Source organism: Pantherophis guttatus, chromosome 1 (genome assembly GCF_059756535.1).
Source record: "Pantherophis guttatus breed Tessera chromosome 1, ASM5975653v1, whole genome shotgun sequence".
Taxonomy (NCBI): Eukaryota; Metazoa; Chordata; class Lepidosauria; order Squamata; family Colubridae; genus Pantherophis; species Pantherophis guttatus.
The window spans coordinates 322,790,440-322,815,274 of record NC_142063.1 but is presented as its reverse complement, the minus strand read 5'-3'; the positions used below and the strand labels follow the sequence as shown (position 1 = coordinate 322,815,274).

Genomic DNA, 24,835 nt, shown 5'->3' with positions numbered 1-24,835 from the left:
CCTCCAGGCACGTGATGGCCCAGTAGGCCCGTTTTTCTTTCTCACCTGGCTCCAGATCCTCTCTATGCATCTGGGGAGGGTGAAAACAGCCTTCCCCACCCCCCTCAGAGTCCATCCAGAGGCCCGAAACGGCCCGTTTTCCAACTTTCAATTCGACAAGAAGTGACATTTTTTGCTGTCCCCAGCCTCCAGAGACTCCTAGAGATGCAAAAAATGTCACCTCCTGTCCAACTGAAAGTTGGAAAATGGGCCATTTCGGGCCTCCAGAGGGGGTGGGGAAGGCTGTTTTCGCCCTCCCCAGATGCATAGAGAAGATCTGGAGCCAGGTGAAAAAGAAAAATGGGCCTTTCCCACCACCCCCCAGGCCCTCCGGAGGCAGGAAACAGCCTGTTTCCCTACTTCTGGTGGGCCCAGAAGGCCCGAAAATCAGGGAGCTGAGCTGGCGTGCCAGGCGACATGGCTCTGCGTGCCACCTGTGGCACGCATGCCAGAGGTTCGCCATCACGGGCATAAAATATTACAAATATATGCATAGTATATTACAAATATTCTATGCATAGAATAGCACAAAGCACACATTCTATTAGAGAATTGTTCCCTCAGAAGTCTAAACCTCTGGTCCCAGTGACTGACCCAGATTAGAACCTACAACCTTATTCTGGGACTGCCTTCACTTGTAATATACTGAAATTTCAATTATTTTACTCTCTTACAGTTATCGGTAAATTTTAATATTTAATTTTACTATTCCATTTGTACTTAGATGTCTTCAATACTTTTTCCTAGAAAGAAAGCTGACATAAGCTAAATAAATCTTAGTCTAATCCAACTTCATTAAATATTTTATATATGACACATATTTAAAAAGTACCGACTGCTTGTAGCTTCATCCAGACTATACAATAAAATTCACTGGTTTTAGACAAGATATACAGCAATGATGGCTAACCTTTTTGCTGTCGCGTGCCAAAAGCAGGGGTCGCGCGCATGCATGCCCACACCCATAATTCAATGTCCCGTGCATGCACGTGAGACCCCACCCAGTGCTCCCCCCACTTATGGCATGCGACGGCAAAAAAGTTACCGGTGGGCTTGGTAGGCCCGTTTTTCACTCTCCCCAGGCTCCAGAGGCTTTCTTGAAGCCTGGGGAGGGCAAAAACAGCCTCCCCCATCCCCCGGAGGCCGGAAGCAGTCCTTTTCCTGACTTCCAGTGGGCCCAGTAGGCCCGTTTTTCGCTCTCCCCGGGCTCCAGAGGCTTTCTTGGAACCTGGGGAGGGTGAAAATGGCCTTCCCCACCACCCCCGAGGCCGGGAATGGCCCATTTCCCCACTTCCGGTGGGCCCGGAAGGCCCAAAAATCAGCTGGCCGGCACATTCATGAGCGCTGGAGCTGAGCTAGGGCAATGCTTGTGTGCCCACAGATATGACTCCGCCTGCCACCTGTGGCATGTGTGCTATAGGTTCACCATCACAGCTATACAGCAATGATATTTCAATGATGTAATGTTTACAATGATGTAAACCCAATGAAGTGAAAACTCTGGCTGTTCATTTAGCAGCTGGTCTTCTAGCAGGAAATAGAAAACTAAGAAAACACCCACATAAACAGAGAGAAAGGACTTTTTTCTAAATTTGTCCAATCCATTTTTGTTTTATCTTGAATAACTGAAGTATTAACATTTAAAAATAAATTATGAAATTCATTTTCAAATGTTTTTATTTATTTTATTATTTTGTTTTATTCAAAATAATAAATAAAATATTTCTAAGTTTCAGATCCTGATAAAGTATCAGGCAGGGTTATTTGTTTTTTGTTTTAAGAAAGCTGTTGTCTTACTTGCATGGAGCCTCTCAGATCTCTGGAATGGTTTCTTCCCAAGGATTGGCAAGGAAGGCTCAGTTTTAACAGAGGGAGAAGAACTAGAAGTAGAATTCTGTGGGCTACTTGAATGTCCATCTGATTGTTTTCCTTCCCAAGCTGCAAGGAAAATAATAATTGACTTAATTGTTTTAATCTAATGAAGCACTATCTAGCTTTAATTTTTCAGCAGCTCATTTAATGTTTTCTTTCGAATTTTTGGAAACCTTAGATTTCTACTGGCTATCTTTATGAAATATGGATTGTAGCACTATGCAAAGCCACAACAAATAAAAAGGATCAGAGGTAGATAACAAATTATTTGTGGATTCTAAGTGCATGTGTTATTAGTAGTAAAGATTGAATTGGAAGTTTCCATGAAGTATCTACTTGACAAGAAGTCTATCAGTCTTAGAAGTTGTTCAGTTAGCTATTCTATATACAGCACATAATTAAACAAGAGAACTTACAATGTGCTGCTGATGCCTATAAAGATATTAATTTTAAAAATGTAATATTATCAATTATCAATATATATTAGCTATTTTGGAAACTTAATATTGAACTAGATGGCCTAGAAGAAGAAAGGAAGGAGAGTTTCATTCAAAAAGAATTAACCACTGCCTTGTTTCTCAAGTCTTCTGGTCACAGTAGGCTAGTTAAATATAAACTAATCTTGGGCCCTTCCTCTTGCCGTCATCAGAGGTCAAGGGTGATGAGCTGATGAGTTGAGGAAAATAATTAGCAGTATTGTGTGGAGAAGGTGTGTCTGAAAAGGGCCCATACCGGCTTTTGCAGGATGGTTAGCAATCTTCACATGCTGCTGTAGGAGGTGGTGATTAGTTGATACAGGCACACTGGTTCGGCAATGATGCTGCTTCCTTTGCTTTTGCTTCAAGGCCTAATAAGAAAGTGAAAGCGATTCATTATACAGGAGTTTCTTAAGCTGAAAAGTCTACACAGTAGTGCAGAATTCCTTGTTCAGGAAAGCCTGCAGAGATGTTGAAATATTTGGCTGACAGGGCAACTGCTCTATTATCAATTATTACATATTGCACTTTACTGAAGATGGATTTTCTGTCTCCTACTGATTTATTTTCATATAACAAATGAGATAGAAGACTGCAAAATAATTTTGACATAAATTTCCTGTTATCAGATTTGCAGACAACAGATTTTATCTTGCTATCAAAGATATTCTCAAATTAATGCTTATGTTAAATATTTAGAAGTGGGGAAATTTTCCTTCTTTGATACTTGGCAAAATATTTTATCTTACAGTGTTGCAAGATTAAAGGATAATCTGATTTCATTAATGATGAATGAGCACTATCAAAATAATTTCCCAGTATCCAGATAATTTATTTTTTATTTTATTTTTTATTTTATGTGATTTGTATGCCGCCCTATCTCCGTAGACTCATGGCGGCTCACAACAATAAAAACAAACCCAATGAAACATAAAATACATACAAAATACATAAATGTATAAATATAAATTTAAAACATATATTAAAACCCATTAAAATAATCAAACCCCCTCAGTCCAGGTTGGGCAATGTAAACAGCCATGTTTTTAATTCACGGCGGAAGGTGCGAAGGTCAGGAGCCAACCAAAGCCCCAGGGGAAGTTGATTCCAAAGAGTGGGCACACCCACAGAGAAAGCTCTGCCCCTGGGGGTCACCAGCCGGCATTGTCTAGCCGACGGCACCTGGAGAAAGCCCTTCCTGTGAGAACGTACCAGGCGATGGGAAGCTGTTGCTGGCTGCAGATGGTCCGACAAATATCTAATAGATATTTGATAGATATAATAGATATAGACAAATAGATAATACCCAAGGCATTATCATAATTACAAAGACCTTTCTCAAAACAGAGATACCTTCTAGAAAGTATGAACAAATCTGACCCGTATAGACAGAGCAGTTGCTCCATGGGAATGTAAGGAAATAATATAATTTACATTATATTATATATAGGCTCTGCAACAAATACAATTAATTCATAATTATGATGAAAACTCTCTGTGTTGAGAATGCTCCATTGCTAGAGGTTTTTAAGAAGAGATTGAGAAGCCATTTGTCTGAAATGGCATAGTGTCTCTTCCAAGGTTCCTTCCAACTCTGTTACTCTGTATTCTATTCTATAGTTAGAGAAACAGAAATATAGCCTGGTAACTAAAAGAAAAGAAAGTATTGCACTGACAGAATGAGATATCTTCCTAAAAGAAAAACGACTGCTTGCATATTTCTGCAAAGCATCAAGGAAAGGAAGGGAAAGAAAAGAAGGTCTAGGAGAAATCAAAGTCAAAACAGAAAATACCCTCTAGAGAAAAATCTAAGCAAATTTCAAAGGCTAAGAAAAACATTCAGTAAATTATATTGGAAATGTGATTATCTTAAGGAAATAATCACTGTGAAAGAAATACGAGAATGGGAGGGGGGGCGGGGAAGAGACCAATATGAAGAAAATGCTAGGGCATTTTGAGCCAGAACAAACACAGTTGCCAGAGGAATACCACCTGTCTGAAAGGAAAAACATACCAAGCTGATGCATGAGACAAAAGTAAACAGGACAACTGAAATTAAGCAATAAATAAACCAAAGAGAGTTATAATTTATTTTTATTTGGGAAAAACATGAGAGTCAAGGATAAAGCAATAATTATTACTTTACAGCTGTTTTGCAACTGAATGAAACATCAAGTAGCTAACTCAGTACGCTCAAGCTAACAGACTAATAGCTAGAGCCTGCTGAGTTCTTTTCTGCCATATATAAAGACTGTAATGCAAAGAAATCTAGCATCTTAGTGGCTATCATTTCTACAGAAAAGTGAGGTAAATTTTCATGAAAAAATCCTAAGAAAAATTGCCCATTCTTCAGGGGTGAAATCCCTGGAGAACCCATAGCGGAAATTTTGAGCAGTTCGGAGAACCGGCAAATACCATCTCTGGCTGGCCCCAGAGCGGGGTGGGAATGGAGATTTTGCAATATCCTTCCCCCAGGAGTGGGGAGGGAATGGGGATTTTGCAGTATCCTTCCCCTGCCCCGCCCACCAAGCCACACCACGCCACCAAGCCACGCCCACAGAACCGGTAGTAAAAAAATGTGGATTTCATCACTGCCATTCTTCCATGGGTACAGCTTTATTTCATTACATATATTTTAGTTAACTTTTATCATTGTATCCATATGCTCAATTATGCAGAATTTTTAGCAGAATGTAAATTGGAGCAAGGTGCAGAGCAAATTTATCTTAAAGTTAAGTTAGTTTTTTAGTGCCAAGTAACCTGCAGATAAGCACAAATTAAAGGTCAGATAAACAAATCAGTATGTTCACCCACTTACTTGTTTAAGTGCCTTTTTGCTGTGCTTCTGAGATGAAGAGATGATTTTACCTGGTGGGATAGAAGGAGATGGGCAGCCTGGCTGTGGGGAGGACACTTGTGAAAGTCTGGCTGATACTGAAGAAGCAAGAACAGAAGATGACAAGATGTTAAGCAAGCATGCCACAAATAAAGCCATTTATTGTAAGCATGGAAAAACAGATACCTGGAAATATAGTGCTGGACTCTGGAGCTCTGGAATAAACTCTGAATATTCGATAGTCATATATCATACTTCTCAACTGTTCAAAAAAAAAAATCATCCATAAGGACCCTGAGGAGACTCTTTCTGTAATTGGCCAGAATGTCCTCTTAAAGGGCATCGTTTAAAATGTCACAGGGCCGATTTCATCAAGAATGGCATTCTCAAGGGCTCAAGGGCTTAACAGTTTGAGGAAGAGGGATAACAGGGGGCAGGGCCATGCCAAGGACACTTACTGAATGGAAACATTTGTGCTTTTTACTGGGTTTATCTTTTAAATTTATCTTAATCTTATTTTAGGAATTATATTTAGGCACAAGTAGACAGTATTTGAAGGATTGGGAGCCACAATATGGTTTCCTGATGCTCTGCAGATTCAGTAAAATTTATCTCATAAATATCAAAATTTTGGAGGGCGTTTATTAGAGGTTTTAGGACAGAAAAAGCAGCTTCGCGGAGTCAAACCACTTCCGTCCCTACCCTTCAAATCTCCCCAACCTCATCCCTAAAATCTGACCATTGTAATTTGATCTCAGGGCCGCAAAGAATTGAATCTGCCATTCAGTGTTCAAGAAAATTTCTGTGGAGGGTCCCTTGAGAGTTACATGGGACCTCATGGACAAGAAATAGGTCTATTCAATAGCAGCTTCCCTTCTTTGAAACACTCTGCCACTAGAGGCACTAGAGATGACCCCTACCATAAAGCGGTGATGATTCACCAGACTGGTCCTCAAAGCAATTTCAATCATGGAGCACCTATGAGATTTTCCCTTAGGGTATTAGGGTTTTTAACAATGTAAATGTTGTACACTTCTTTTTTTCCTTTATGCGTATGCCTTTTTTATATTCAGCCTAGAGTTTTGAAAGCTATAAATATCATTCATAATTAAATAAACAAACTAACAAAGGCAATAAGGAAGTACACATTTTCTTTATGGCAAATAATTGGCCTATTCTTGTAAAGGAGTCCAATGAACCAAGAGCAAGAAGAAACTACAAATTATTTGAGAATAAGATGTAGTTCGGTCCATTGTTTTAAATCATTTTATATATAATTTCCATCATTCCAAGAGGTCCAGTAGAATCATATTCCCCTATCACCCATAAGAAGGCAGAACTAATGTTCTGAAGTTGTCTACTAGTTACTGGAATTTGGACAGTAGACTAGCCAGTCACAGAGCCACTTGGCTTTAGTTTTTCCCCATTACACTGAATTAGTTATTTATTACAAAAGTTTCTATGCTGCTGCAATCTGTTGACTGGCTGCTTACAAAACCGCAGTATTTTAAGTAAATTTATTACAAGTATATGACATAAATTCACACACACACCACCACCACCACCACCACCACCACCATCAAAACAAACGAAGAACCCCAATAATTTCAATCATACACCTCCACTAATTCCTTGATCATTTCTTTGGGAGAGCATTCAGTCCTCCATAGGTCCCTTTAAAGAGCAAGATCTTTAGAATAATAATCAAGTAATTATCCAGAATAGTAACAGAAGAATTCAACTCTAGGGGTAACTTGCTCCAAAGAACAGGAAGCATTACCAAGAAGACCCACCCCCCTCGCCTTGGATCTCATTGGATGGGCAGATTCCACATGGAAAAGATAATTATCACATATCAAAGGTGACCTTGGCTTGTACTAGAATAGAATAGAATAACAGAGTTGGAAGGGACCTTGGAGGTCTTCTAGTCCAACCCCCTGCATAGGCAGGAAACCCTACACCACTTCAGACAAATGGTTATCCAACATCTTCTTAAAAATTTCCAGTGTTGGGACATTCACAACTTCTGCAGGCAAGTTGTTCCACTTATTAATTGTTCTATCTGTCAGGAAATTTCTCCTTAGTTCTAAATTGCTTCTCTCCTTGATTAGTTTCCACCCATTGCTTCTTGTTCTACCCTCAGGTGCTTTGAAGAATAGTTTGACTCCCTCTTCTTTGTGGCAACCCCTGAGATATTGGAACACAGCTCTCATGTCTCCCCTAGTCCTTCTCTTCATTAAACTAGACATACCCAGTTCCTGCAACCATTCTTCATATGTTTTAGCCTCCAGTCCCCTAATCACCTTTGTTGCTCTTCTCTGCACTCTTTCTAGAGTCTCAATATCTTTTTTACGTCGTGGCAACAAAAACTGAATGCAATATTCCAAGTGTAGCCTTACCAAGGCATTATAAAGTGGTATTAACACTTCACGTGATCTTGATTCTATCCCTCTGTTTATGCAGCCCAGAACTGTGTTGGCTTTTTTGGCAGCTGCTGCACACTGCTGGTTCATATCTAAATGGTTGTCCACTAGAACTCCAAGATCCCTCTCACAGTTACTACTATTGAGCAAGGTACCACATATACAGTACGGTACCTGTGCATTTTGGTTTTTTTCCCCTAAATGTAGAACCTTGCTTTTTTCACTGTTGAATTTCATTTTGTTAGATAGCGCCCAATGTTCAAGTCTGTCAAGATCCTTCTGTATCTTGAGCCTATCTTCTGGAGTGTTGGCTATTCCTGCCAGCTGTCATCTGCAAATTTGATGAGTTCCCCATCTATCCCCTCGTCCAAGTTGAAGAGCACTGGGCCTAAAACAGAGCCCTGGGGTACACCACTGCATACTTCCCTCCATGTAGATGCAGTTCCATTGAGGACTACACATTGAGTGCGGTTGGTCAGCCAGTTACGAATCCATCTGGTGGTGATTACATCTGGTGGTGATACTGTCTAACCCACATTTTTCTACTTTATCTAGTAGTAGGTTATTGTCTACTTTATCAAATGCTTTACTGAAGTCCAAGTAAAGTAGGTGGAAGTACTCTGGAAGTCACCTGGCAACAAGTCCAGCTCCCATCACTTCTGTTCCAGATACATGGTTAGGGTAAACAACTACCTCTGATTTTTCAATATTTGCATATCAGAAACAAATGTAATATTCATTGAGTATTGGAAGTGTTCATGTGGGTAACTGAAAAACTCAGTGATGGACATTAGGTCTATGTAAAGCTTTAAATCTGCTTGTATCACTGATACAAGCAAAAGCACTTAAAGAAGCAATTACTAATAGACAGTAAGTGTCATCTAATGCTAGTGAAACTATTTGACTGGTGATGTTACCCAACAGGATAATGTAACATCTGCAAGCAAATAACCAAACTCAGAGAGCACCAAGGACTTTGCTCTTGATCTTCCAAACTAGTACCTGAAGGAGGACTAACAAATGGAAACTCAATCAAGATTAAGAGAAGAACAGTTATCAGTTCTTGCCTGTGGAATCATTACACCAATTTTGCATGTTTATAAAAGCACAACCTATACATCCTAATAAAATAAATTATCATTTGGTGTAAAAACACTGGGTGCTTTTCTTAAAAGGCAGTAGGGACCTCCTTTTATTTCAGAGATCAGTACCACTCTATTGAAAGCTATACATGCACTGTGTCTTTGGGGACCCCTGCTCTAGGGACTCATCTGAAACACTGATACAAATCTCAGAGTATAGTCCAGACTTATCATTTGGCTATCCCAGTTCAAATACATTGCAACTGATCGTATTCTAGTTTCCGTAGCATCTATTTAACAATTAACTATTTGTATTTTCTGGTTTGGATTACACTATTCTTCCAACCTTCCAGCTGAATATGGATACATGACTAGAAACAACCCCTTTGTGAACAGTCCAAAGACTTTCCATGACCCAGGATCTTCTGGCTGCAAAGCAGGCTCTAAAGCATTTGACTGCCTAGATTCAGAGTTGTTGCATCCTTAAAACAAATAGCAATCGTGGGGATCAAAAGCCTTTCTACTAGATTTCTGAAATTTGGAAAACTCTAATTGATCAACTGTAGACTGACCACAGCCCATATCAGTAACCGACTCAGAAAAATAATCCACATTTGCTTTCTCTCTCTAGTCTAATATTCAGTAGCCTGAAGTTGTACAGAGAGTTGCTAGCTCTAATAAAGGCCAGCTCTTTAATTAAACAACCATAAGTTTTGCCTGGAATCATACAGAACCTCCTGTTCCTTCCAATATGAACAACATTCACTGCAACATATTGTGGGAAAAATTATCTAAGTTCACTTCAAGATAGGGAAATGTAGTCTTACCTTGCAAAGGAATCTCATTTGTGGACATGGTTACAGCACCCATAAAAAACTTACAATCTGGATTTCTACCTGCTGTGGGGTCTTGCAGGAACAGACACACAAGAAAAGAAATTGCAACCTTAGCTATTAAACCCCTTCTGCCCCACAGTTGGATAGGCCTAAAAATACGGGGCTTGCCTATGTTGTATCAATTTTTGCCTTTGCTGTTTCAGACAACTTTATTTTTGTACATATAAGGAAGTAGATTGCTGATATGATCTGAAAGGACTTCCTGTTTTGTACATATATACATAACGATGATGATGCATTAAGCTAAATTGCAAAGCTCAACAAAGCCAGTCAGTCCTCTTCTCTCAAAGGATACAAAATTTAAAGTGTAGACACTATAGTTCCACTTTTCCCCAGTCAAAAAATAAAGTATTTGAAAGACAATCCAAGTCTGTCAGGCTTTGGACTTTTAGGTTTGCTTCTTGAGCTCTGCTCAAACACTTACAATTATGCAAGATTTTAACTGCATCCAACCACAGACATCCACACATTTAAGAGCTGTATTACATCTTAAAAGAACAAAAAGGGGATGTAATAGTTGTAATAGTTCCAAAGAAGCAAAATAACTTTCAAGCAAGTGAAGTCAGAGTATTTTTCTTTTGAGTTTTTGAATGGAATAAAAGGACAAATACAGCCATTCTTTTTGCCAATCTCTGTATTTTTTGCTATGTGAAGCCAATTTTACTATAGTTTTTGAATTATCAAACCAATATTTGAGAAGACTCAGTGTCTTATACTGATTTTGCACCAAATGCAGATAATCAGAGGATACATTAGGAGATGTACTTTGAGTTTCTTCAGACATTTTGTGTAATTTTTCTAACAATAAGAACAACATGAGTAAGGACTACTATGAATATAATTCTATGAAGCTCACATTACATTATTTTTACTACCTTTAAATGCCTTTATCAATAATAGAAAGGGAAACAAATCTGCCTTTACTTTTTTCCTAGAACTTGTCATTTAACAAGACTTCTTGTCAACTTGCCACTGGACTGAAAGATCCAGCTTCTAAAGAAACTCGAAAGAGCAACCAGTTTTCTTCAGGTCTTTGCAACATCTTCTCATGGATATTTGCAACCAATGAGATATGCTTTGGAAATTCAGTTTCCATTGTAGCCTGCCAAAATCCTAATATGTCTGTTCAAAGATAGCTGCTTCTAGGAGATTTCAATTCCGCCCCCCCCAAATAAGTTTACAAGAGACCACTTCTGTTTTATTGCAAAGAAAGCTATATGGATATATCCATGAAATCGCCACAGGCAAATTTGACTCAAAGGAAATTTTACTATCATGTATTTGTAGGCTCCCCTTAAAATAATATTATATTGTCATGCAAGTCCTTACCTAATACTTTGTTTGAAATTATTCATGTTGACTTTATTTGCTTATACACTACTGAATCTCGCAATTCATGGCAATTGAAAGTAACATTAAAAATAAAAGAATGCAACCAAAACACAGAAAGTGCAATTAAGTACTTAAAATTGGGAGTAAATAGTTTTTAATATGCTGGTGCCAGCCCATCAAATGCACTGCAGAAAAGGTCGGTCTTGGCAGTTTTAGAAAAATGTACTAGAGTTGGTACAAACTGGACTACTCTGTGTCACACAGAAATATCCAGCCTCATCTCTCCTATATGGGGAACATTTAGCATCCCCAACTGGGATGAGCATACTGAACAGGTAATAGTTCTTTCTGGAGAAGGTGATCCCACAAGTATCTTCTCTTGCAGCCACTACTTTGAATAGTATTTGTAATTCTATTGAAAGCCAATACTTAATGTTATACGGCTGCAGCAGGTCTCACTTGCCAGCATGTAGATACTTGCATTTGTACTAGCTGCAGTTTCTGGTTAGTCTTCAAAGGAAGCCCCATGTACACCATGCTCCAGCAGTGCATCCTGTGATGAGGAAAACATGGGTTATTGTTGCTAGGGCTCCTGCTCCAGGAATGGCTGCAGCTGGCCTACTAGTTGAAGTTGTGCAAAGGTCACAGCCTCTACCTGCAAATTTGACAAGAGGACATACAACTCACAAAACTACTCTTTCAATGAGGATGGAACACCACTCATGTTTAAAACCTGAGCAAACAGAATACCAGATTATTTTTAGACAAATAGTTCATCCAGCTTGTTTCTTCCATCCAGATTATCAGAACCTCCCAGCACTGGGTCAAGAATTATTTTGCATCTTTGGCTTTGTCCAAGAAGACACAGTTTGGTATCAATGCCATACTTATCCTGCATCTTTTTGTATACATGTTAAACATTAGGAATTAGACAGAGCACACTTCAGTTCAACTTCTTGAACTACTGCTTCCAGTAGTGTCTATTTAGGATCTACTGTAAAACATGTATCCAACTCTCACAGCTCATCCAAAAGGATATCATAATTAATGCTACAAATTGCCACTTAAGAGGACAATAAAGATGGGACATTCTATCCATGTTATGAGATAATCTACCAAGGTTATCTATCCATTTCTGTTCTATTTAGGGCCTGAAAAGGGCCCAGATAATACACTTCATCTAGTGCACTTATAATTGAAGCCACACCACTTTCTCCACAGCTATCCCTAAGAAGGGAAGATCCAAGGAAGGCGTCTTCAGAAGAAAGACACATCAATTCCTCCTTGAAGGCATCTAGTACATCTTCCCCCAAGAAAGCACTGACTACTTCTTAGATCCAGTTGAAGGAGTGAAGGAAAGTATAGATAATAAGCCATAAGTGTTGGAGCTCATAATAAAAGGCATTCTACCCATTTCATCAGAAATCTACAAACTGAAACAAATCCCAGATAACTTTACAAGATGTTCCAGTTATCATTTCACACTCTGCCTGGGAAGTCAAAACTTTAGCAAACTTGAGTAGCTTCATTAGAATACTATTATGAAAATGTATCATAGTAGTCAGAATTATTTGCCATATCAATATTACACTGCTCATCAGGAATTCATAATTGAAACAACTAAAGAGAATTTTGTTTATTTTTATGACCCTGTAATCCCTTTTATCAGAGTGGAGTAGGGGCAACTGAATGGAGCTGAATGTTTATTGGCCAGATGCCCTTCCTGACACCTATGCAGAGCTCACAACAGATATATTTTCTTTGTGCCCTGATAGAGAAATATCTGTTGCTACCTAGGATTGAACTCTCAAGCTTACGAATGGGAGGCAAGTATCTTCACCTCTAGACTACCGCACCACTCTAAACAACCCAAGAGAGTAAAGATCTTTTATCATGGACAAAACAAGGGATCTGACTTTTTATTGTAGCTACTTCAGACTACTGTTCTTGAGGCTCACTTAGTCTGTGTTCAAACAGTAAATTTATTTATTAAGCAATTTTATATAGCTGCCCAACTCACACACAATTACTCTGTAATTGTATAGCATTAAACATCTACAGTTAAAACTCTACAATTTAACCCCCACTCCACCCCCATCCTTCTGCTACTACAAATAAGGCAACATACTCAACATTTTTGGCTAGAAGGCATATTTAATAGCAGCTTTGCTGTTCAGGGTTATGAACTGACAAGTTTAGACTGCTATCATTTTGAAAATGCTGATATACAGTTATAAGCTATCTTCTCAAAAACAAGCAGTAACTTGCCATAGAAGTTTGCTCCTGGAATGGAATGTGACTTTCAGGAACTTAAAGGTCCTCCACTTCAGCTTAACTAAAAGAACTGTATATGACTCAATCTCAGTACATGAATTTTCACCATCATATTGTTTTTAGTGAATATATTGGAAATTCCATAGAATCAAAGAATGAAGTATCTTACTTTTCTATCCTCTCTATTCATCTATTAATTCTTCATGTAAAAATCCAATATAGAAGGGTTGAGAGCCATGAGTTTAACGGCTTTCTAGATACTCTTGCATTGCATGAGGAAGGCCAGATGTAAAATTCCATACAATATCCCTAAAAGAACACTGAAGTGTGACTATATGTAAAAAATCAGGGCAATTGTGAACATCTCAATACTCCAATTATCAAGAGTGATTGTAAACTTCTTTTCACACCATGCATTCAAGTGGAGACTATATAGTGGAGGTCCAAATCTATCCAAAAACATTTTAAATATGTATCAAGGGGCCTAAAAATGTTTCCCGAGTCCTGGATTTATTATGTTTTATTGGATTGTATGATGATCCATAAGTATATTTCTTGCATTTGTGTGCTACTGAAAGAATTACACCAAACTTTATGAGATATTCCAGCTAAACAATAATTGCCATTATTGATCTGCATAGCATAGCAGTACTGCAATTGAAGCTCTGGTATTTGGAATATTGAACACAATCGGTATGACTATATTGGATCCAGCATATTCCTTCATGCAGGTTCCATCTACCTCCAAGTTATGAACTTGAGTTGTCCTTGACAACTACAAGCTCTTTGGGTCAGGGAAGACAAACTATCAAGTATGCTCTTATTGAGAAAATAAATAATTTTGAGACCTTTTTGACACATGTTGGAAGAGATCCCATTCTAATAAAAGAGCACTTGGCACATTAATTTTATTACCAAGCCTCAAAACAGTTAGCAGTTAGCTACAGTTCTGTAGCTGAAGCAAGACTCAATAAAGCAATCCTCTCCAGAGCCACATGCTAACTTGAAAGTCATATACTTTGCTGACACTTCTTCTTGTATTAATTACATCCCCTTTGAACTTTCAACAATCTTCAGTTAAAATATCAGAATAGGACTGAGATGAAACCATGGTGTTTAAAATACTCCAGTGTAGCAGTATAAATGAAAGAAATTTGCTCAATAGGTTCTTTATATAATTATTTTATGTGCAAAAGTTAATGAAACAAGACAGACTCTTTCAGTAACTTGATTTAATGCATTCTGCAAAACCAAGCTTCTCTACATAACAAAATGCCTTTTGCACAATTTTTTAGAACTTCAATGCTTTTGTCTCACCATTGGCCAGGTGGTTACAACTCAGAGGAGCTAAAATTCAGCAACACTTAGAGGAGTAAATATTGTCTATTATTGTACTAAGCGAGAGAAAGAAGGTGTGGTTTAAGGCAAATTAACTTTAGTCTTCAACGAGGTTTTTTTTAAAATCAGTTCAAAAAAGAACAATTAGTCTGGATTGCAAATTAATGCTGAAGTACAGTAGCACTGGAGGACCAAAGCAGGAAAAACTGCTTTTTTCCCACTGTTTTTACCAAAGGTGGCACAAGATTGGATGAAGAATTTTGAGCAGCACTGTTTTTTCTTAAAGACAGCTCTTAACCCAGTGTATGAACAATATGAGTGACTGAATAGTTGATGAACAGAACGTAACAGTTAAATATACAAGTACAAATGTATACAAGTCTGGAGATGATACAACAAAAACCAATTGAGACCAATCCTTTATTTGCTTACACCTAATGGACAGCATTTTACCAAATTAAACTATAACTTTCTAACCTACTAGATAGATCTTGAGAGATTCTAGGTAGGATGTGGCTATCCTGAACCTTTCCCCCATCCATCTTGCAACTGCATAGTCTCTTAATCTAGGCCTCTCTCTGAGAAAGTTCTGCCAAAACTCTCCCCCACTGCTTCTCCAGCTACATATTCCATCCCAGAATGTTACTGTATATTTCTCCTTTTTTTGAGAGCATCTTGATGGAGGAGCATTGAGAATATGTATTAAAGTTTTGTCACTAAGTTGGACAATAATTATTTATCTTGTATTGCAACCTTCCTCTAGTTTTTGCGATTAACTTCTCAGCTTAGAGATACATACAAGAGACGAAGCTGTTGCAAAGCTACTGGCATTCCGAACCCACTGTGGGACCAAATAGTTCCTTTGAAGCTGTTCTTTGTATGTGGTGCTGCATATATCTGTAGGATATACAGGTAGTCCTTGATCTGTTTGTTCAAAGTTACAATGGAAGAAGTGACACAATCTGTACTCACACTTATGATAATTGCATCACCCTCAGGGTCACATGATCACAACAGGGGCATTTGACAACCAGTTTGCATTCACGACTGGTTGCAATATCTTGCGGTCACAAGATTGCAATATGCTACCTTTCTTGCCATGGTTGGGGAAGCCCACTGGGGGAAGCTGGATTTGCTTAATGACAAGATTTGCTTAAAAACCACAATTCACTTCAGAAACATGATAATTTGCTTTAACATTTGCAATACAAATTATCGTAAAATTGGATATGACTTGACATACAACTACAATTATTTACGACAGGACAGAAATTCCAGTCTCATTGGTGGTTGTAAATTGAGGGCTGCCTGTAAAAACACATTAGAGCCATACATGCCACAGAGTACAATGTACAATATACAGTATTCTTGATATACAGTCCACCACTAATTCTCACTTTGCTTATTATCGTTCTGACAAAAGAGACAATCTAGTTTGTTGATATTGCCTGAAAGGCAGGTTAAATTAAAAAAAAAAAGTGCTAGAAACTGACATTCTGTTGTGTCAGCAGGAGAGGGGTTTATTCTAGAAAGGTCTAATATGCATTGAGATCTGGACCAACTCTGTATCTGTCCAATGTCCTGTTATGTGAGATAGGAGGCTATGTACCATACTTTTTGGAGTATAAGACACACTTTTCCCCCCCATAAAAGAGGGTGGAAATGTTGGTGCATCTTATACACCGAATACAGCCATTTTTGGCCTCTCAAAGCCCTGCCCCACATGTCCCGTTTTTGCGAAAAACAGGCACATTTTTCGCAAAAACATGGCACATAGAGGCTTTGGGAGACCTGCAGAGTGCTCCTGTGGGCTGGGGAAGGCAAAAACGCCTCCGTTTTTGCAAAAAATGGGCGAAAAACAGGGCACGCAGAGGCTTTGGGAGGCCTGCAGAGTGCTCCTGGGGGCCGGGGAGGGCAAAAACTTTTTTTTACTTGCTTACCTCTTCCAAATCTTGGTGCATCTTATACACTGGTGCGTCTTATAGTCCGAAAAATATGGGTACTGTAAATTTGTTAAATAAACAAACAAACCTCATTACAGTTGTTCCTACTCTGAGATCATTGGGTGGGAATAACAACTACAGCCACTTCTGATCATAACTGCTAAAAATTGATGTTTTAGTTTCCTATTATTTTGGAGCAAAAATACACAAAGAGTAATATAAGTTCCAAAATAGATTTTTTAAAAATCAAAATCAAATCCCTTCCCATCTAGGAAACAGCCAAGGCAAATGAATGACACAGACCTCTTTGCTTTGCCTTGCTACTGCAAAAGATGTTATACTTAGCCTCCAGTCCCCAAACTACTGCATTTAATTTTTATAGGTCTGGTCTACATACAGCCTTTACAATGTCTTTTCTAGTAAACTCATATTTTCAAATAGAAGAGAATCTATGTAGTGGTTTGCACCCTTGAGATTTGCAAAATTGATGTCAGCCCTCCCAAGTAAACCAGACAGGAAACATGATTAGATGAGCTACTTCTACTTTATTGTAAGGCTACATTAAGAGAATCTTGCAAGTCTACAGGTTCAAATTTCCCACTGCCACTTTTAACCTGATTAATTAGGGCGGGTCTTTGCTACATTTCTTCTTCTGACAATTAAACCACTGGGGGTTTCTCCCTCTCGTCAAGTATTTTCTAGGAGCATCTCTTCTCCTCATCCCTCAAGGTCATTACAGGAAGTCAAAAGTCAGTGGGGTAAGTCTCCCCATCTGTGGCTACTCACACACACTCATGTACCCTCCCTAACCTATTGCTTTTAGGTTACCAGCCCTGTATCTCTGATGCACCCAGACAGCTTTGCACACCTTCCCTAATTTGTGCCTTTTGTTCACCTGTGCACCTTCACCGATTTGTGCCTCTTGCACAACCTCTCATACACATGCACCCTTCCGAATCCATGCCACATCTCTCACACACACATCCCTGACTTTGATGCATCCCCTCCCACCTTTTCTAACCTGTGCTAACCTCTCGCACATCCCCTCATAACCACATGTATCCCTCCTGAACCTCAGGCCTCGCACACATCTCCTTGCACCCTTGTACAGCCTCTCCAATTTGTATGCTACTTCTCTCATTCATTCATTCATTCATTCATTCATTCATTCATTTATTTATTCATTTATTTATTCATTTTCTATAGCCATTCAACTCAACCAAGTGACACTGGATGCCATACAACCTCACACTCATGCTGACCCTCCCTCACCTTATGACCCTCTCTGACACTCCCCTGCAACCCTCACTCCCTTCTCCATCTGGTAACAACAAAATGCCTGCCACTATGGGACTTGCAAATTCCTGCTGACTTCTCTGCTGACTTCGGTTGTGAGAAGCCAGGTGGTAGTTGCTTCAACTAATGACTGTGGGATTCAATTAATAATGGCCACCAGGACTGCAGGGACTGATGTTGCTAAACAATATAAGTGTACTTTACAACCACATTAGTTAAGAGATGAAAATTCTGGTCTCAATTGCCACAACAAGTTGAGAACTATGTGTATCATTCCCACCTGCGAAAAGATGCTTTCAAAGCTTATAAGCTTTTGGCATTTTAGAGAAGAAGCAGACCGGGGAAAGTTACAAAGCTCAGTCTAGAGCAGGAAACTCAAGGCCTGGGGGCTGGATCCGGCCCGCAGGGTGCTTAGATCTGGCCTGCGGGGCCGCCCTGGAAACAGCAAAGGATCACCCCGCGGTGCCTCTGCCAGTGAAAACAGAGCTTGGGAGGGTAGCCCTCCCAAGCTCCGTTTTTGCTGGCAGAGGGTTGCAGAAAGCCATCGCAGCCGAAAACAGAGCTCGAGAGCCTGTTTTCACTGGCAGAGCACTCGGGCCACCATAGACACTCCAGACACAAGTGACTTTCGAGCTAGCCATGCCCACCCTGCCCATGCCTACCCTGGCCCCCAAACACCAAACACAACCCTGATGCATCCCTCAAATGAAATTGAGTTTGATGGTCAAAGTAATGTCTACCCCTGGTCTAGAGTAATGTTTCTGAAGAACTGGTCCTAGGATCCTTGGTGTTCCCGCAAGTCCCTCCCAGAGGTTTAAAAAGTCAAAATTGCCTGCCTATGTTTACAAAAAATAATACAATATTGTATTAAAGTCCCATCAAATAATTGTAAGAAGCAGTTTTGGCAGCAAATGCATCTATTCTAATTTTAAATAAACATGACCCTTGCAAACGAAGTTGTTTTGAGGCCTCCCATAATTTTTAAAAGTGGGAAGTGGTTCAAGGGAGAAAAAGTTTAAGAAATAGGGGTCTAGAGCAATACTAGGACAATCCATAAAAGCTTCAATGTCCATCTACAGTTTCAGCTACTAGGCTTTAATCTGCTGCATAACCAGCTACAAAATTCATGAACAACTGCAGTTAATAAAACATCTTGATTGATTTTGCAATAAAAACCAATAGAGGGGAAGGGCATACTTTGTTATGGAGATGAGATGGAAGAAGATATTTTTTAAGGAATATCTACCTTTCCTTTGCCACCTGCATTTTCTTCCTTCCTTGTTGCTACTCTGGTCACTGCTAGTGCTACTGCTGCTCTCTGAGGTGGGGGAATCTGATTGTATATCACTGCTTTCTTCTGAGCCTTCAGACAAGTCCTTCAGCCCATCAGGAACATCTTTCTGCAAATGAGTAACAAAGAAAGAATTATACAAACCCACAGGCAGAAGAATCTAATGTGTAATGTGTAGTTTCATATTTCAGTTTAACATAAAAGAGAATTAAATTCCAAAACAAACTGATGCCACTAGTTCAAAAATGAAGGGACATGATCTTCTAGGAACATGCATGTAAGCTCCATTAAAATTAAAGGCAATTATAAAAGATGACACAGACCTTATCTGCAGATAACTAATATGGATGGGACCATTTAGGTGGCGGCATCTATTTAACTTTGGTTGATCTGGGAAAACTAAGCACATTTGGATCTGATTAGTACTTGAATGGGAGACTTCCAGAAAATTCCAGAACTATAAACTGGACTGGAAAATTTAACTAAATAAATAAATTGAGGAAGAAGACAGTAGCAAACCAATATGATATAGCTCCCAAGAGAATTAAATAAATGTGTCTCTGAATTCACAAGGCATTACACTCAAGAGGAATTTCCATTTTTTAAAAATATGGATGGATACAGGTTAGCTTGAGAGCTCCAGAGGAAAAGTGGATCTCATATCAGCCATTCCGAAAAAGGACTATCCACATCTCTCAATATTCCCAAAAGATGTCTCCCAAAGTTCCAAGGAATGGAGACTACATCTGTTCTTTTGTGTACCTCAAAACACCTCAAATTGTTAGTATGATCATAGTTAACATTCCATCTATTTTCTTCACTTAGTTTCTTTAGTTTGTAAAAATATAATTCTTGGAAAACGATCTTCATGATAATACATTTTATCTTCATCAATACATTCTATGCTACATTCTCAACCTATTGGAAAGTCTATTCTCAGAAAAGAAAAACCCTAGCTTAGTGACAGAACATGCGGAAGTTCTAGAATCAGTCAAGAATGTAGACCCATGTCTGAAAGCCTGGAGAACTATTGCCAGTGTTAATAATATTGAACTAAATTAATCAATGATGTACTTCAATAGAAGGTTTTTTTATTTATAACAGCTTCTCGAATGCCTAATTATGGGTTGTATGGATTTGATTCAATGAACTTCCTGTTAAGTTAATTAAGACTTTCAATTAATAGGTAACTATTGGTTTGTGATCTAATCAGTCATAAGGGTCAATGCAAGAACATTGCCAAACCCATATTCCACATATTGTCACTACTCACCATTTCAAAAACCATTTCAATTATGCCCAATTGGGAATATTTGTTTAAACCATCTGCATCATAAATTGTTAAAAACTGACAGTTTGTAGTTTGAAATATAATTTAACGTTAAAAGATGGTGCACTCACTTACTTTCAGTGTATAGACCCCCATTCTTCCAGGAACCTTATAGAATATTCCTTCATCTCCACGGGAGTTGGTGTGCAGCATAGCATTCAGGCATGCAAGTGGAGAAGTTCCACTGGAAATAGAAATGCAGAATTAGCCACCAGTGATACAAAGCGCAACTATCATACTTTGTATTTGCTGGAACTACGCATTAAAGGAGGGTAAAAGAAATTATCCAAGAAACGCCTTGCCCAACTTTATTAATTTTTAGTGCAGCTCAAGTCCGACTAACTTCTAAACAATTCTTCAGTATTTGTAAATTACCATTTTTTAAAAATGAAATAAGGGTTGGCACAGATGCTACAGTCCATGGCACTTAAGGGAAATTTTAGGGACAATGCACCATATAATTTAACAGGTAAATTCTCTATAAGCAAGCATATACTGCAAAATATAACACAAAAATGTTCATACACACGTTAATTATAAAAGAGAAAACTGCTCTTGCTATTCAGAGAATTTCCAGAAAGGAAATAAATTTCTTCAGTCATTTCATGCATAGTCTGCCACATTCCCAAACATAAATGCCAGGCAATATGTTAAAAAATGCAGCACAGATATTAGAACTTTCAGTAGCCCCGACAACCAAAATGTTAAGAAAAAAAGTTTCAACATTTCTGAGAATAGCTCAAGAGTTTTCATTGCTTCAGACATACTGGGATTAAAAACATTAAAATATGCTGGATTGAGAATAAAATACATCAATTTCACAATGTTTCCAAAAATAAGAGTTGCTTTTAATTCAACTGCAAATTCCAGTGTGTGTTGTGGATCCATAATAAAGCTGAGAAGCAGCATTACAGAACAAAGTGGGCTAATATGTTCAGTCTTTTTACTCTTCCATGTTGCTTCCAATGTGTGCTTGTTTACAGTTCAACACCCAGTAAAAAGCAACTAATACATTCATAAACCTATCACTTTCATTTATGAACAATGCAATAAGCTTGACAAACATGAAATCTAGATGTACAAACTGTAACCACAATATGTCAAAAAGTGCGGGTTTAAATTAAACACAAGACTTGACTGAAACCTAAGTCATAAGAAAAACACTGGCTAATATTTACTCCCATAAAACAATTAACTTAATTTACTTTGGCCTGTAATACCAATGAGAGATCAAGTTCATTTCCTTTGCTTATGTACAGTAGGCAACATTTAGTCAAATAAGACCGTGTTTCACATCTAGAAAGAACCTAAGAGCTGAAGAGAAGGTGATGGTACATAATATGGATATAGCACTGATTTTTCCCCTTGGATTTTGGAGTGTTGAGCTGTGTTTCATTCTCTCTCTCGTTTGAAAGCATTTGAAGATTCAAACAATATTTTTCATGTACTTCTTGTTTCAAAAAGTACAAAATCATACCACCAATTTTCTGGGATTCTAGTTAAAAAGGGGTCCCAAGTCCCCAAAAGCCATAGGCAGCCCATAGGCCTACTCTAAAACTAGAATACAGAAAGATTGTGCCAAAAAACTGTGCAAAGAGTGAATTACCAGTAAATAAATGCACACAGCTTATATAAATGGATTCAGGAAATGCACCTGCTTCTGATAGTGGTTTCAGTGTGACTTCTCTTCATAGGTGAGTTGCAAAACCAATAATGGTTTTTATAATGGTTGCATAAGTAAGTTCATTAACTCATTGTGTGGAAAGCACAACCTTTCTCAGGGGTACAGCTTATTTTTTTTAGAAGTGTGTTGTAGCTAAAAGTCACACTGTAGATATGCCAGTAGTCTGAATAGGAAACCACTAGCCAGAGCAGAGGTATATCTCTGGACTTCCCTTGTCATCTCATCTGGCTCCTCCCTCTATATAGCAATTAAATGTTTTAAATTAAAAGCTTTTAGTGATGCCAATGAAGAATAGTTCAAATGTGTTAACTGCTGCACAAGGATAAAATGGAGGTCAGATTAAACCTCCATGCCTCATGCTATGGAATCACTCTAGAAAAATAATCCCTTCCTTTCCTATAGCAGTTCAGGCATCTAAAAAGTTTAAATTGCTATAAAAGGGCTCTGTAGGGGAAAAGGGGGGAAATGGGACTCTGAAGGGAACAGTTTATGTGAAAAGCTATGGGAGAAAGGAAGCATAAGAAGGAAGAGAATGGTCTTACTCCGTACGGCTCCCTGGCATGACCCTGGAGGGGTTTAAATGATTGCCGCCTTTGGGCCAAAAAAGGATCCCCAGTTCTGCTTTATTTTAATTCAACATTCAGAAGATCCTAGAGTGAACAACAAGATGGTTCAGAAAACCCTGCCAAGTCAATCAGAGATGAAATCATCCAAGTAGAAGAGCCCAATGCTAAGCTTCTTTCATTCAAGGTCAAAGAAAACAAAGACTCGACTGGCAAATGTCAGCCCTTCCCACCTCATCTGGCTAGCCATGGCCTCCCACAAACAAGCTTTAGGTACACAGAGAAATGATTCTTCAACCTAACAGTAATGAAATTATTGCTAAACTTCTATGCAAAGCAAGCTAAATAAATGTAGCATTACTTATGTGCAAAGGAATTTATTCATTAATTGTGGCTCTTACCTTCTGGAAAAGATGAAAATCCAAGAAACCCAAAAACAAATTGAAAGAGACAATGAGAATGGGTAAAGGGGGGAAAAAACAAGTTAAAAATTTAAGTATGTCAGTAAAACAATATTTTCATATATTTGCAATGACCACCCACACAACTCATACCAGACATTTTCCTTAGATTATAGAGAACAAAGGGGACAAGAATGGGACAAATTCCTCAAGCAGGCTTTGCAAGTCTCAAGGGGGAGTCTTGGTAGTATAAATAAAAGATACTACTTTGGCGTTCAAGTCCAAATTACACTGAAGGTAAAAAAAAACAGTAACATACAAGAAAAGGCTGCAGAATCAATGCCACCTCTAAGTAGGAGCAAAGAATATTGCTGAAACTGCTCCATTATTATAGATGTCATCTGAGAATTACATGTTCCACATTCATTTTACAAACATATTCCTCCCAATGTAATTAAGAACATCTCTTGTGGGTTGGTTTCATGACTTAATAAAAATATATATGCTTAAAATACTCCATGACCCTTTACTGAACCTAATTTCTGGTGGAAATTGTTTTATTTCAATTTATTTATTACTGTGGCTAGAAAAAAAAGGCCCATATTGTTACACAGAAATCACGCTTGTTAGAAACAAATTGCTTGAAAGATCTATGACCAAGAGACTTATAAAGCAGAAAAGTTATCACGAGCAAGCATCTGACTACTGAACACAATTTCATTCATTCTAGCATCTGATCCAGACTGGAACCAGAGCCAGGAAGTCACCATATCAAGCTAATTGTGGAGAAATATAGCATGATGTGTCATTGGATACATCCTTGCACTATTTTTCTGACAACTTCAATTCTGAAGCTTAAGCTACAAAATGTTCATGTAAGAATTTTTCAATAAACCTCCTTTAAAAGGAAATCATGTCTGACTACCCTATTTTTAATTGAAGTATTGAAGAAAGGGAATAATTTTATATTTTAAAGTACTAACAGATTCGTTCAATTAAATTCTGAAAGGTACTGTAATATGATGTTCTTATTACTTTTTCTAATTTCTTAAAAAGTTCTGTATTTATTCTTTTGGATTTCAAATAGAAACATCTGAGTTGGCCTAGTTCAATTAATAATTAACCAAACTAAATAATACATTTTTAACCTCAATTCCATCTCTTGACCCAGTAAAGCAAGAATAATCATCAAAATTAGGCAATTTTAAAAGGCAAATCTCTGGAAAATGCAACATCTCCAGTCAGTGGCAGAATATCAGAAAACAGAGAGCAAACAAAGAAAACAAAAAGGAAAAAAAAAGCCCCTCTCAAACTCTTGTAGGTAAAGGAAACAATATTTTAAGTGAGATTTGTCCGTGTAAGCAAGAAATAAACAATATCAAGCCCTCTCGTTCTGGAAGTTCCCAGGGTCATACATAGTCACTAGAGCTTGCCACAAATTTAAAAGTATTTTTTGCTTTTAACATTGGGCTGAAAATCTTAGTCTTGTCCCCTCTGGAGATAGTATTATCTCTGAGAAGCTGAGGTGGCGCAGTGGTTAGAGTGCAGTACTGCAGGCTACTTCAGCTGACTGGTAGCTGCAGTTCAGCAGTTCAAATCTCACCAGGCTCAAGGTTGACTCAGCCTTCCATCCTTCCGAGGTGGGTAAAATGAGGACCCAGATTGTTGGGGGCAATATGCTGACTCTGTAAACTGCTTAGAGAGGTCTGTAAAAACACTATGAAGTGGTATACAAGTCTAAGTGCTATTATACCTATCC

At 38.4% G+C, this 24,835-nt stretch overlaps 1 protein-coding gene across 6 annotated transcripts in view; it reads right to left on the bottom strand.

Moving 5' to 3' along the window:
• Positions 1-24,835, bottom strand: part of ASXL2 (ASXL transcriptional regulator 2) — a 71,773-nt gene that overhangs the window by 8,609 nt on the left and 38,329 nt on the right. Inside the window, exons 1-7 of one of the 6 annotated variants that reach the window (XM_087888770.1) lie at positions 22,655-22,762; positions 20,504-20,612; positions 19,054-19,207; positions 11,438-11,509; positions 5,206-5,321; positions 2,644-2,758; positions 1,837-1,977 (exon numbers count right to left, since the gene is read on the bottom strand). Coding sequence is in view for 5 of the 6 variants with exons in the window: in XM_034421184.3 (XP_034277075.2) it covers positions 1,837-1,977; positions 2,644-2,758; positions 5,206-5,321; positions 19,054-19,207; positions 20,504-20,612; positions 22,655-22,674 (655 nt within the window). In the remaining variant the exon portion in view is untranslated. Of the gene's footprint in view, positions 1-1,836; positions 1,978-2,643; positions 2,759-5,205; positions 5,322-5,409; positions 5,486-9,555; positions 9,762-11,437; positions 11,510-19,053; positions 19,208-20,503; positions 20,613-22,654; positions 22,764-23,076; positions 23,179-24,835 lie in introns of those variants that run through there. The other 5 variants (XM_060693120.2, XM_034421184.3, XM_034421186.2 and 2 more) reach the window with 5 other exon arrangements.